The 14,397-nt window shown below is 41.9% G+C and overlaps 1 protein-coding gene across 1 annotated transcript in view; it reads left to right on the forward strand.

The window, feature by feature from the left end:
• Window positions 1-12,775, forward strand: part of MFSD14A (major facilitator superfamily domain containing 14A) — a 20,837-nt gene extending 8,062 nt beyond the window's left edge. Inside the window, exons 2-12 of the mRNA XM_035333048.1 lie at window positions 4,098-4,193; window positions 5,846-5,908; window positions 6,478-6,605; window positions 7,598-7,712; window positions 7,990-8,208; window positions 8,514-8,627; window positions 9,098-9,169; window positions 9,622-9,734; window positions 9,849-9,946; window positions 10,529-10,692; window positions 12,363-12,775. Of these exons, the coding sequence (XP_035188939.1) occupies window positions 4,098-4,193; window positions 5,846-5,908; window positions 6,478-6,605; window positions 7,598-7,712; window positions 7,990-8,208; window positions 8,514-8,627; window positions 9,098-9,169; window positions 9,622-9,734; window positions 9,849-9,946; window positions 10,529-10,692; window positions 12,363-12,569 (1,389 nt within the window). The 3' untranslated portion in view covers window positions 12,570-12,775. The remainder of the gene's footprint in view (window positions 1-4,097; window positions 4,194-5,845; window positions 5,909-6,477; window positions 6,606-7,597; window positions 7,713-7,989; window positions 8,209-8,513; window positions 8,628-9,097; window positions 9,170-9,621; window positions 9,735-9,848; window positions 9,947-10,528; window positions 10,693-12,362) is intronic.
• The last annotated feature ends 1,622 nt before the right edge of the window (window positions 12,776-14,397 follow it).

The following is a 14,397-nucleotide window of genomic DNA, read 5'->3' on the forward strand; positions in this document are numbered from 1 at the left end:
GGGGGCACCGCGCGGCTCCGGGGCGCGCCTGCGGCCGGGCGGGAGCCTCCTGAGGGCCGCTGGTGGGTGTCCCCCGGCACGGAGCCCCGGGGAGGGCGGCTGGGAGCCTGCGGGAGGCGCTTGGCCCCCCGCCCGTCCTGTTTCCTCCGCTGCTGCTTCTTTTTGTTGTTGTTTGTTTGTTTTTTCCCTCTGTTTTTAGAGGTGCCTGCGAAGTGGTCTGGCAGCTGGGGCCCGATCGTTTTGCGTGCCCGTAACTGACGAGCAGCATCCCTTACAGTGTGCCCGTGCCTGGGGGCCTCTTCCCGCTGCACACCAGTGTGTGCATGTGTTGCGTGCTCTCCTAGCGCAGCACTAGCGTTTCGTTAAAAAAAAGTCGTTAAAAAAGAGAGGTTTTGGTAGACTAAATCCGGGGTCACCCTTCTGTTTTTCTTTTGGAACCATCATGGAGAAGAGGGAGGTGTCACAGTTGATCAGACTGGTGACCAACTGACGACGACTTGGTGGCAGGACAGAAAACCAGCGGCAGTGCTGGATGCTGGTGTTTTTCAGGAGCTGGTTTCTTGGTTTTTGTGAAGGTAGAAACGTAGGAGATCACCTCGTACAAATGTTAGATGCACATAGTTCAGAATGAGTCAGAGAAGCAGAGTGGCTGTTGTTACGTTACGTGGTGCTTCACAATTACTTCTCTCTAGTGATTCCTGGTCACTGGTTAAGACACAGCACATTTCCAGGTGTCCTTTACGTTTCAACTCCCATTTTCCAAGAGACCAGAAAGGATTTTATAACAGCAGCTTTCAGTGGCACTTGTGGTGCTGCGTTCAGTGTCTCCCACCATTACAAAGGCAGAGCGCAAACTTCCGGGGGGAGCTGTGAGCAGTTTTCGGTTGTTTTTAATGCAGTGGAATAAAACCGGCTGCACATGTTAGATGGAGGCAGCAGATCTGTTGCTGGGTAACAAAGATACAAGGTTGTGATGCTTTCTACCTTCAAATAACTGTTCAGAGAACTTTATTAAAAGTTAATTTTTAGAATTATAAAATGTGCTATAGCAGAGTACAATGACAGCAAAAACTTATTTATGCTTGCGTTGTTGTTCTGCTGCTTCGTGCTGTTTAATTAGTCTCCTGTGCTCAGTCTGGTTGGTTTCTGTGCCTGCCCGACGTGCTGTTTGACGTTATGGGAGACAGGTAAATGAAAAGGGCCCACGTCTTGAACGTCTGCAATTAGCAAACCAGTAATTAATCAAACATGTACAGTTTCCAGTCTGATTGGCTTATTTTGAAACGATTTCACATCAAAGAAAACTTTGTGACTCTTCTGCCTGCAAGAGTATGCAGCTGCTTAATGAGGCACCATCCGAGGCAAAAATACTGATGGGGAACTTCCATCAAGTTAACTTACTGTCTCTTCTGTTTATTGATCCTGATGTTGAAAGAAAGAAAAAGAAGAAGGAAAAGAGAAAGCAAGCAAAAGGGGGAAAAAAAACACCCACGGGCTCTGCAAAGCCTCTCCTTCCACTGCAGGTTCCGGTGGGTCCCTGCAGCGAGTGGTACAGGTCAGGCCAGGGCACGGTGCTCCTCCACAGTCTGCTCTCCCTCCCTCCTCCTGCCCCAGCTTTGGCAGTTCTGGGTGTACGCCGGGTTTTAGTGCTTACCACTTTGGTGTTCTTGCACGGGCTTTATAAATTCACCTGATTCAGAGGCGCCTCAGACTCCTCCAGTTGGCTTGGTCTTGGCACGCGGTGTGTCCAAGTCACCCCGTGCCGAGCAGCCCCAGCCCCCTCCCGCTGCCTGCACCTCACCGGTCGCGCCCCGTGCAGGCACCCGGAGCGGGGCCATCCGTGAGCCCCATGCTCCCGTTGTGAGCCTCAGCCAAAAGGCAGCGACACATTTAACGTGCCGCTACTTGAGTTCCCTTCCAGTGCATGTGGGATGGTCCTGCCTGAAGTGTAAACTTGCAGGGACCTTCATGCAGTCTGTTTCCCTCCACCATCCCAGCAAGACCATAGAAAAGTCTGTGGGGGAAGCAGGGCTGTGGCTGACGACTGGCTGTTTGGCACAAGTACTTTCACTAGTACAACCTGGAAAGGGTGACTGTGCCAGCGCTATCCCATCCGGCTGTCTCCCAGCGTTTTTGTGTTACTCCGCAGTTGCGTAGCCGTATCTCAGAAGGCAGTGCTTAACGTTGTCCGTGTGCATGTTGTCGGGTGTGTGCTGCGAGTGACCTGAAGAGAGGCGGTAACACCAGGTCAGTGCTACCAGCATTAGTTTTGCCTTTCTGAACGGCCTGCTGGAACGCACCTTACATAAGGCTATGCATTTCTGAAGTACTCATCAAATGCGCTGAGTTACACACTGATCCACGTGCGAGTAAATTACGTCGGCTTCAGTAGATGAGAAATAACAGCACCTGTGAGAAGTGAGCAGCCCTGCCGGGTCCTGGGCTAGGGCAGCACCGAGCCAGATCTGCCGAGCTCAGGGACGGCTCTGACCTCCGGCACTCCGAGGGAGAGGGTGGTTTGTGACAGCACCGCTGCCTCGCCAGCTGCAAAACTTGGGGGGTCACGAGGCAGTGACTGGAAAGGAATTGGGGGAATATGAGAACGAACCTGATTTTCTGGAGCAGACTGAGGCAAACAGCTAAGACTGTTACTTCTGGTTTGTGCAGAGCGACGTAAATTTTCAGTGCAAACCCAAAATAAGTGGAAAGAGGAAGGAACTGTGGGAAGTGAAGATAATTATAGCCACTTTCTGTACCTGTGAAGGCTGTTAATTTACTTCTTTAAGAGAATAAGGCTGAAAAACATAGCAGAGGTCTATATGAACAGTTACTGAAGAGAGCTTGGGAAAGAAAAATAGCAAAGTATTAAGGTGCTTTTGTAGCTTACCTTTCATGTATTGATATGGCTGCTTTTGTCAGTGGTGACCTTCTAGCTGTAGGGTGAGTGGACCATGTGGTTTTCTGTATTTATTTCCTGCAGTTGTTCAAAAAGTTTATTTTTTTCCTGTTGGAAGAAATTGGAATCTGGGAAAAAAAAAAAAAAAAAGGCTATGACTCTAGTGTCACCTAAGTGGAACCTAACGTTGTATAGCATCTGAGGTCGGCACCTCTGAACATCTCTGGTTTACCTACCCAGCCCTTCCTCTGGACAGGATCGACTAGAGCAGTTTGCTCAGGGCTGTGTCCCGGCGAGCTTAGGGGGCAGGGATTCCGCAGCCTTAGCGGGCAACCTGGGTTGTGTTCTGCTTTGTTGAAAGTTTTGGTAGAATTTCCTGTATCTCGCTTTGTGCCTCTGCTCGTCACGGAACGCACCTGAGAAGAGCGTGGCTGTGCCACATTCCCTCCCCAGCAGCCACCGCCAGGCGCTGCCGGGATCCCGCGCAGCCTGCTGGGGCTTGGGCCAGCGCGCTCGCTCACGGTAAGCACAGGCCTGACCCAGCCGGTGCCTCTCCATTAGCAGCTTGTTACACGAAGCCGGGACAGATGCTAAGGCAGCACCTCTAAGCTTGCAGCCCGCGTATGAGATTTCTGAGGGGTTATTCATACTGCAGTCATGTAAAAATACTTAGTGCACTGGTTCCTTAATTTGCAAATATGGCATGTTGTTGGACAGGTCGCGTTTCAGAAGAATATATGAGATGAGCAGGTTATCCCACCCATGCTCTTACGTGCACAAAAGCTGCTTTTGATTGTACCAAATCACCAAAGAATTTGAAGTCTCTTTATATCTTTTATTTATATTTATTTTTATAATCTTTACATATACGCTATATATATATTTTAGGAAAAAAAAAAGAATCTAGTCCTCAGTAGAGTCTGTTTCTGCTTTCAGTAGATCCCTGTTTCCCAGCCTGGCAGTAGGAGCGGTTCATTTTTTAATTTGCAGTGAGGGTGCGCTCCGCAGGGCACTGGCACTTCAGCGCATTTGCAGCAAAAGGTGAAAAGGGGAACTTCACCAAGTACAGCTAGCTTGGGCAACTGCATTCGGATGTTCTGAGTTCTCTTTCATTTCTTAACCCTTCTGTTTATAGTGTTCAGGTATGTGATTATGAAAGCTTGTCAGATGGTTTAATGACCTGGTTTTCCTCTTGTTTTAGCCTCAAGGAATAGGTTCGCCTAGTGTCTACCACGCTGTGATAGTGATATTTTTGGAGTTCTTTGCTTGGGGACTCTTAACAGCACCCACTCTGGTGGTAAGTGACATGCTTAAACTTCTTCTGGTTGCATGGGAGATGGGGTAATTTCTGCAAAAGCGTCAAATACCTGAATTAAATGAAAAGTGGGTATCACTGAGCTGCTCTGTTGTGCAAGTACAAAGTTTTTGGTTTATTTTATTTTTATATGGGGTCAGAAAATCAAAATTAATTAAAGCAGTGTAACAGCATGACATATTTATGTGGCAGTCTGCCAGCGCTGCAGCTTACTTGTCTGTGTGTGTGCAAGAAGCTCTTTGCTCACCTAGCTGTGCTTTTAGAACCAAGCCGCACGGCAGGCCGTGTTACAGCAGTTGGAGCCTCCCTATGAGCAGCGCGCCATTCATAGCGATGGGTTGTACCAAGTTCTTTTCTAGTCCGGTTGGTTGCTCTCCATTTGGTTTTAGTCTTTGAGAGTGACACACGGTTACTAATGAGATAGAACAAAGGCTTAAAGATCTCCAAGCAAACTCCACCTAAAATGCCATCTTGGTGCGGGTCTGTAAGCTGATGTTAACCATGAGCAGTCTCTGGGTTACAAACCTGAAGCCAGGCACTGAATGGAAACCGTCTCAGGCAGCACGGTCAGACCGGAGAGCGGTGCCAGCTGTAACCCTCACGTCTAGGCTCCAGTCACTGGGCTGGGAGAGGCGCTTCAGAACGACCATGTCTCTCTCTTTCCAACCTCCTACAGACAACAGTAGTGTGGAGAATTTGGGTTAAAATAACTTCTTTAGGCTGTTTGTGTTCTACTTAGACTTCCGATACTGAAATTGGATGAAACGAATCCTTCGCAAAGTGCCAAAACAACTGAGGCCTCTATCAAGTAAAGCTAAAACCTCAAAGTAACTTCCATGTGAATTAAATTATAGGTTATTTGTGGTGTGTTCATGGTAATATCCAAAATTGAGGGAGAAAATACTTAGATGGCATAGTTAATAAATAAATGTACTTAGCAGGCGTCTCTGCCCCTCCCCAATTAAGATTTCTGCTTCATGCTTGCATCAGGGTTGTCTCCTTACCTACCGTAAGGCATTGTACTGTATTTTCTTGAAATGTTGGTACTTACAGCTAGAGCAACAACTTTGGGGCAGGTGCTGTTTGAAAAAAAGTCATTTTGATATCTTACAACTACAACAGGTAGACCTTACCCATTGTTGAAGGGGAGACTCCAATGTATTATTTAGTAGTATTTAGTAAAGTACAGCAGATGTCTGTAGAGATTATCCCAAAGAGCACTTTTGTCATTGACTTCATTCGTATTGTGCTTTGCAAAGCAAGAACAGGGAAGGAGACTGCTTAGTTATTTCCCCCCTTGCTATGAATTTTGCTGAGGTGATGGGTTTTGTGTATTTGGAGCATTCTTTTTGTGTAATTTCAGGAAATAACCTTGAAACTAAATTGTTGGACAGTGAACCTGAAAATAATGGTTACTAAGTAGAAGTGTAGTCTTTGATTTTTCTAAGTGTTTTGGCTGTATTAATCTTGCGTAACTTTGGATGTCCTAAAGTTTCAAGACTTTTTAAGATCTGTCTATAATCCATGGAAATAGAAGGTGGTGTGGATGTGTCACACTGTAGAAGATGGATGTGTGATGAGCACTATCTATAGTCAATATTGGGTAAATAACAGTGTTCTTATCTCCTTTCCAGGTTCTGCATGAAACCTTCCCAAAACATACATTTCTAATGAATGGTTTAATTCAAGGAGTAAAGGTAGGGTGGCAAATGTTCAAGTAATTGCAAATACAGTTTCATGCAAACGGTTGGTGGGATTTAGAAATGACTGCCAGATGAGAAAAACTTTAGTATAGTTTTCATGGTATAAAAAATACAAGATCAAAGTATTGCCAACAAAGGTAATACAAATCATTTATTCTCTGTAGTATTTGGTCTGTATCTGTTGTTTGAGTTCACAAAATAAAAAGGTAGTTAACTGATCCAAAACAATGCATGTGGTGTTAAAATTTCTTGCTCTAGGAGGGTATTTTCAGTTACTTCTATTCATGCGAATTCCAAATGTAAAACAAAACACAGTTCATAAAACTGCTGATATCGCTGGATCATCATTCTTGAGCTTTGTGGAGCTCTGGGGTTTTAAAATTTGAATTTTATATAACTATTTGGTAGAAGATTAGGAAGGCCTGACCATACTGCCTTTGATGCATTGCACTATAAAGTTCTGTAAAAAGCAGAGCCCAGTCCACCGTCAGCTAGTGGCACGGCTGGCTATCGCAGCTCTAACCACTTGGTTCTAACTGAAGCGTTCTTTCTATTTCACTTAGGGCTTGCTATCGTTCCTCAGTGCCCCGCTCATAGGTGCCCTGTCTGATGTGTGGGGTCGGAAGTCCTTCCTGCTGCTAACAGTATTTTTCACCTGTGCGCCAATACCACTAATGAAGATCAGCCCATGGTTAGTGCAGTCTTTCACGCTAGGTGCACACTTCTTGTCTAGGTTGTTGTCTAATCCTTGTGCTTGTAGTATTGCTGATAAAGTTATTTGTTCCATGCAACATTGAGGCTTTTGTATTATTTCTCTGCAAAGTTGGGGGAATGGAGTCAAACTGGAGTAGCTGTCCTTTAGCCCCCACTCACTACCTTCAGCACATTTGTCAAGTGTTTCAGAATGCCACCCAAGAAACGGTAGCAAGGCTTTTTTGTGTCCATGTTACTCTAACCAGGTGCAAAGAAATTAAAACTTACTTTATGCATGAAGTAACTTTTTGTAACCTAAAATGTTGCTTCAGTTTTATACTTTAGTTTCTCAAGCTTTAAAATCCATCAGCTTTCACAGGCTGTGCAAGTCGAGTAAGGTCATAACTGGCACGTTCATTACCCAGGTACTGCTCGAGTCAGAACTCAGTGCTGGACTACCTGTGTGCTGTACCGCAGGGTGCAGCTGAAATAACGCAGACTGCACTGACACAGGGAGGAGGCAGCTGTTCAGGCAGCCCCACACGCCTTTCCAGTTTTCTCTCTGGTCACATGGATTCCTCGTCCCTTTCCTGGAAGCAGCTCGTTTCCCAGTGTAGCTGGTTTCAAATGACGTCAGTGCTACTGTCTGGCGTAAAGATGAGGCTTATGTTGAGAGCTCTCAACGACCAGTTTGCAAATACTGAAGTTCCCGACTTGCTTTCAGTCACAGACAAATCAGCACTTAGCTTCCTAGAAGTGTTAAATCACGGCAGCTTTTTGTACGTTACAAAATTATGCTGTTTATCTCTGTGGTCAGTGCATAGAAGAAATCATACAGCAGTATCCAGGTGCATTCATATTGGCTTTATTTTCTCAATACTTGTCAGGAAAACTTGGACAAGACAGAAACTGTTGAATTGTACTTGGATTTTAAGTACAGACTTTTTGTTTCATTTTGTGTGTTCTAATTTTTGTATATAATTTTTTTAGGTGGTACTTCGCTGTTATATCTGTCTCTGGAGTTTTTGCAGTGACATTTTCAGTGGTTTTTGCATATGTAGCAGACATAACGCAAGAACATGAAAGAAGTATGGCCTATGGTTTGGTATGTATTTTTTTAACTGTCTCTGTGGTGTTCAGTGCTTAATACTTCAGGAGGTAATGCTTTTCAAAATCGCTATTTTTGTTTCTTCCCTGGCAAGTCAGGTTGGAGTAGGGTTTTTCTGATTACTTGTTCTTGTCACCCAGACCTGGAGTTCCTCTTGAATATTCTGCTTCTAACTTAAATATAATACAAGCATAGTAAAACCTTTTCTGTAGTTATTGTAATAACAGTTCTGAATTGTGTCCTTGAAGATCTTACCTGCTCTTATTTGTTTCAGGTTTCAGCAACTTTTGCAGCAAGTTTAGTTACTAGCCCTGCTATCGGTGCCTACCTTGGTCGAGTCTACGGAGACAGCTTGGTTGTGGTCCTAGCTACAGCAATCGCCTTGTTAGACATTTGTTTTATTCTTGTTGCTGTACCAGAATCGCTGCCAGAGAAGATGAGGCCAGCATCCTGGGGAGCACCCATTTCGTGGGAACAGGCTGACCCTTTTGCGGTAAGCTAGTTAAACATGGAGTGATGCTTGTGTTGAGCTTGAGAGAAGTGATTGAATTTACTGCATCTCAAGCTTAAAAAAAAAAAAAAAAAGCCATCTTTTATCAAGTTTAATCTTGCATTGCTGCCAATGCTTTTGCCAACAATCTTGCTAAACGCACAGAAAATGTTTTGGTGGTGCCGTGTAATGATTTCATTATTTGACTAAAGATTTCATTAGTTGATTCATTAATTTCAGTTTCTTACTAGGTATGCTTTTCTGAATATGACAGTTAAATGTTTTCCATTATTTTTTTCTTGCCATAGTCCCTGAAGAAAGTTGGCCAGGACTCGGTTGTGCTGCTAATCTGCATAACAGTCTTTCTTTCCTACCTCCCGGAGGCAGGTCAATATTCTAGCTTCTTCCTATACCTCAGACAGGTAATGTAACATTTTGATACGGATTTGAACAAAAGTAAATTTATAGGGAAGTTTACGATAGTGCTGAATAAAAAATAGAGGTAACTAGTGTGATTTAAAAGCTTGCAGCGGTTAAATACTCTTGCTGTTACGTTTGCTTTTGGTTTTTAGAGACAGAGATGAACACATTAAAGCAACTTCTATTCTGTAACTATTTGCATTATTCTTGGATTATGAAGTTCACTACTTTAAACTGCTTTATTACTTTGAGGGAATCGTTTACTTGTTTTCCATTCATGCTATTGCTTTTTGTGTTTTCCACTTTAGTGGAAAAAAAATATTTTTTTTAAGTTAGGAATTTAGTTAGAAATTTTTCAATTTGAATTGAATAATACCAGTTTCTTGCACTGTGTGTTCCCACACTGATACGTGTGATATGATACACATGTTCTTGGTCAATAATCAAATTGCCATTCTTGTTTTTTATACAGATAATGGGATTTTCATCTGAAAGTGTAGCAGCATTTATAGCAGTCCTTGGGATTCTTTCCATTATTGCACAGGTGAGTTAATTCAATGTAATTCACTGAGTAACTCGGGAAGAGCTAAGCACTGTGGAGAACTTCCATAATATTGTGGTTCCAGAAACACTAGTCACCTTTTTTTAGCTGTTTTTGTAAGCCTCTAACAGTTCATTAACACTTCTACTTTAACTAACTCAGATGAATAAAACAGCTTGCCAAACAGGGTTTGGTTCATTAATATCCAAAGTGTTTTGTGTTGGGAAAACTAAATCCTCTTATGTATCAAATAAGGGGTGATAGTTTCTTTATATTACTTGCTAAATGATATATATATATATATATATAATTATTCTTTTTGGTAGAGGCAGGACTCCTGACTACTTGGCAAATACTGCTTTTGAACTTAGCTTTTTTAATGCATTAATGTATTTGCATGGATTTAACATTTAGATTTTTTTTTTCCCCTTGTACCTTGTTCCTTGCTCTATCAGACAATAGTTTTGAGTTTACTTATGCGGTCCATTGGAAATAAAAACACCATCCTACTGGGGCTAGGATTTCAAATACTACAACTTGCGTGGTATGGCTTTGGATCAGAACCGTGGTATGTAAATTCCATTTTATTATCTGAATGTGATACAAACATGCAGGTATACATGCTCCATGTGCAGAATGCTGTCCTGCCTGAACAGTTACTTTGAATCTTTATTTTCTGCAGGATGATGTGGGCAGCTGGAGCTGTCGCAGCCATGTCCAGTATTACTTTCCCAGCTGTAAGTGCACTGGTTTCACGAACTGCTGATGCTGACCAACAAGGTAGGTGTTGTCCTAACCCTTTGAATTCTAGTCTGAGATTACTGTGAAGCTAAACATGTCTAGAGAGTTGTCCTTAATCGTGGTAGCCTACATATTTGAGCACAGGTCACAAAAAGTTAAAATCTACTTTAAAGCCGCCATATGTGCATGACGAGTCCTTCTGGCCCAGAGGCAAGAATGTTCAGACTCCAAACATTGTACAACATTTAAAGCTGTTTGTTTTCATTACTTTTCATGCAAGGTGGCGTTGTTGTACAGGTTGTATGCGGTGTTTCTGCTGCTGCGTGAGACTGTGAGAACAAGGATATTGTATATACTGATCTCAAAATATGCATTGCATAGGAAGCATTCCTCTAAGCCTATAGGGAGATAGGAAAAATATATATATATATATATACACCATAAAGACAAGTTGTCTGCAGCCTTTGTTTATTCCTACTCACAGTCCAACAGCAGCGAGAGGTTTTCCTTTTTGCATCACTGTAGAAGTCTTACTGATGTGTTCATAATCTATTAAACTCATTTTTACATATATAATTTATATATATGTAGATAGATAACAGAACATCTTGCTTTTCTCAGGTGTGGTTCAAGGGATGATAACAGGAATTCGAGGCTTGTGTAATGGTTTGGGACCAGCACTTTATGGTTTTATATTCTATATATTTCACGTTGAACTGAATGAACTCCCCATGCCTGAATCACCACCAGGAAGCAGTGTTGTCACTCAATACCATTTACAACAGGTATTCTTCATTTACTGCCTGACTCCCAAAGAAAGAAATTGGGAAGGGACCATGTCTCTAGCGGTTCCTGACTATGATGCTGCATTACATTTTCAGGCTAACTGTAAATTAAGCATGTAAAAATAGGTTCTTAAATCACTCTTCACTGGCTTTGGCTTGTGACTAGATACTATGGTTCAGTTTTTGTTCCTATTAGCTGGTTCTTTTAGTAGTTAGGCAACTGACAGCCTTTCCAAAGAGAAAGGAAAGATGAAAGCAGTGGGATGGTGTAGTTATTAATTCTTCTCTTACTGAGCAGGTCTCAGAGATTGTATTTACTTCTCAGGTATCACAGGTGTCCTTTAGCCTTCTAGCCAAGGCCTCTGTATTTTTTTTAGTTCCCAATAGATGCTCAGTGGTTGAGGAAATTCAGCAGGTAACTGTACTGGTTGCAGCAGGATAAGGGATACTTCTCTTCAGCTGTTATATTGCAGTGCTGTCTAGCTCTGCCTCACTGATTAAGTTACAAGCAAAAGCTTTTCCCTTGCCTTCTTTGCAGAATTCTATTCAGTATTTTTTTCATTAATGTGTTTCTTGGAAGTCCACTCTATAACAGCAGTGAAATTGAATGATAATGGAAATACTCATTGTTCAGACCGCAAACAAAACTTGTCTGCACTGCTTTCATACAGTTGTGCTGTGTGCACGTACCTGTCTGGAACTAAAAGAGCAAATGGTACCTTGAAGGGAAGGAGAGAAAAGATCCAAGTTTAAGGTTAGTAGGGAGAAGATGCTAGATTTGAATCTTCCCAGGTGTCTCCTAGGCAGGGTGCTATACATAGTCCAGACTTCCAAGTACATAAAAGCGCAGAAAGTTAGCCTACTGCTGAAGAGCAGTTTGTTTCACAAAAGTTGCACTGGAAAAGGAAGTTAGGAAACGTTAGTAAGTAGCATGTGCTTCCTCTCCTAAATCAGAAACTTCATCATTGTTGTGGTTTAACCTGGCTGGCAGCTAAACACCACACAGCTATTTGCTCACCCTCTCCCCTCCCTCTCTGGGATGGGGGAGAGAAACGGGAAAGTGAAGCCTGTGGGCTGAGATAGAGACAGTTTATCAGGACAGAAAATAAAATAATAATGTGTACAAAACAAGTGATGCACAATGCAATTGCTCGCCACCCGCTGACCGATGCCCAGCCTATCCCCCAGCAGCCGCCCCCCCACCCCGGCTAGCCACCCCTATATATTGTTCAGCATGCCATCAGATGGTATGGAATACCCCTTTGGCCAGTTTGGGTCAGCTGTCCTGGGTCTGTCCCCTCCCAGCTCCTGCTGCACCCCCAGCCTGCCCACTGGCAGGACAGAGGGAGAAGCTGAAAAGTCCTTGGAATAGTGTAAGCACTGCTCTGCAATAATTAAAACAGTGTGTTATCAACATTAGTCTCATCCTAAAACCAAAACATAGCACCCTACCAGCTACCAGGACAAAAGTTAACTCTATCCTAACTAAAACCAGGACAATTACAGATTTCTTAAAGACGCTGCATAGAGACAAATACTATATTGGCTAGCATAGCAAGAAAAAAAAATCTTTCTACATTTAAAATTTGTATAATTAACCTTCTTAGTATGTTAACACATCTAAAGGTTTAATTTTATTTTGTGGTGTTAATTGTCTATTTTTTCCTCAGAATTCTATAATTCCTGGACCCCCGTTCTTATTTGGAGCATGTTCTGTGCTGTTGGCACTACTTGTTGCCTTGTTTATTCCTGAACACACCAACTTAAGTGTACGATCCAGCAACTGGAAGAAACACTGCGGCAGCCACAGCCATCCCCACAGTCCACAAGCTCCTGGTGAAGCTAAAGAACCATTATTGCAAGATACAAATGTATGACAAAAAAAATCCAGGAAGACTTTTTAGCTTATTTTTCCATCTGTAGTTTGGGATACACATTCCACTCCCATCAAAAACAACTTCTTAAGGTAATCTTAAGAAATATCTTTTTGCATGACATTCATAGGAATTTAAAAACGAAAACAACAAAAACTGGAAGTTTCTCCAAAGATGTTGCCATTAAATTAATAATATACTTTAAAAAAGAAAAAAAAAAAGTACTTGTCTCTTGCCATGAAATACTGTTACTATTAAACTCTATGTCCTAGTTTGGAGACAAAAAAGGAATATAGTTAAGGTATGAGCATGTGACTTTGTTTCCTTAAGGTGGTGAGCTTTAATTCTATTCGTGCTAAGTCTCAGTGAGACATACTAGCATCCTTGTGGACCCATTCATTTTAATGTAAAATCGTGGGTCAGATGATTCAAAGCCTTAATGTAAATGTACTCGAGTAGGGGAAAGGTGAATTGGTATCATTTATTTTAAAAAGTCATATGGTGGATTTGTTTGTTTTTTAAGTTTGTACTAATACAAAAATCACATGAACACGCTTGCTGAACAGTAAAAGTTATTTTTATGTAAGTGCATTTACTCTTTCTATTTTTGAACAAACAGTAGTATCAAATACTTGTTTAAATATTAAGTGGGTGTTTTGAGCCTGCAAATTTTAATATTGGCTCTAAAACTCTGCTTTCCTAAGTACCATTTATTATACCACTATATTTCTGATGTTCGCATCATCATAAAAGGACCTCAAAACTTGAATACACAGACTGAAATATAAGCTGATAGCCTTGAATATGTCAGTGTGCTATATAGTGGCCTTTGAGGACTGTCATGATAACCCTTTTACATTACAGAGCTAATGTTTTAGTCCTAAATTTTCAGGACCCCTTAGTACAGAGAGAGCTTTATACAATTACTGATGTGAATTTCTCTGAAAATGTATATTTTTGTGTCCAGTTGTATTATTTAAGTGTTCCTTTGTATAAATTTATGTATAAAGTATTGTATAGGTTTAAAATGTTTTCATCTTGTGGTTATTGCTTAATGCTTTTTTTACCTTTGAACATTCACCATAGTTGACCAAGAGCAGGAAAAAAAACGTGTAAATATACTGTTAATAAAGTTGAATATTTTAATGAATTTTTAAATAATTGTTAATGTCCCTTACGCACTCCATAACTTTGACTAAGGGTGCATGTTATACTTCAGTAGGGTTTTAAAGAAGGCTGGAGTACATGTCCAGCACTATACCTTGTTAGATAAGCCTGCCTTGAGCATGTCGGTGTTCTCCCTTACGTTTAGCAGTACAAGCTGTCTGCAGCTGTCTGCCTCTTTCCTCAGGGCTCTGATGGAACAGTACTATTATAGATATGCTATACATAAACTTGTCAGTAACAGTTAACCTTTAGTGCACTGCAGTTCTGCCTCCTCTATTGTGAAATTTATTGTTAATTTTCTCAAGCCCACTGAAGTTTTATCTTATGTTTGAACAGGACAGGGAGAAGTTAACGTTTTAGTTACCAGCCTGCTGTTGGATAGCAGCTTATACCATACTTCCAAGAGAAACAGACCAACTTCACATTCAGCTAAACTAGAAATAGTAGCGCAAGCACAGACCTTAGAATGGGGTGGCTGTCATCTGGGGATGGTACATGCATCATAGTGCTGGTGCAGCAATGCAGCGTTGCGTGGGCAAGTGAATAAACTGGGAAGAAAACTCCAGAGAAAAGTGAATACAATAGTACAGAACCATTTTGGCATCGTCCTCATCTTGGCATGTCAGTGTACTAGAAATATATTAATATAGTAATCTTAAAAACC

This window comes from Oxyura jamaicensis, chromosome 8 (assembly GCF_011077185.1).
Source record: "Oxyura jamaicensis isolate SHBP4307 breed ruddy duck chromosome 8, BPBGC_Ojam_1.0, whole genome shotgun sequence".
Lineage (NCBI taxonomy): Eukaryota > Metazoa > Chordata > Aves > Anseriformes > Anatidae > Oxyura > Oxyura jamaicensis.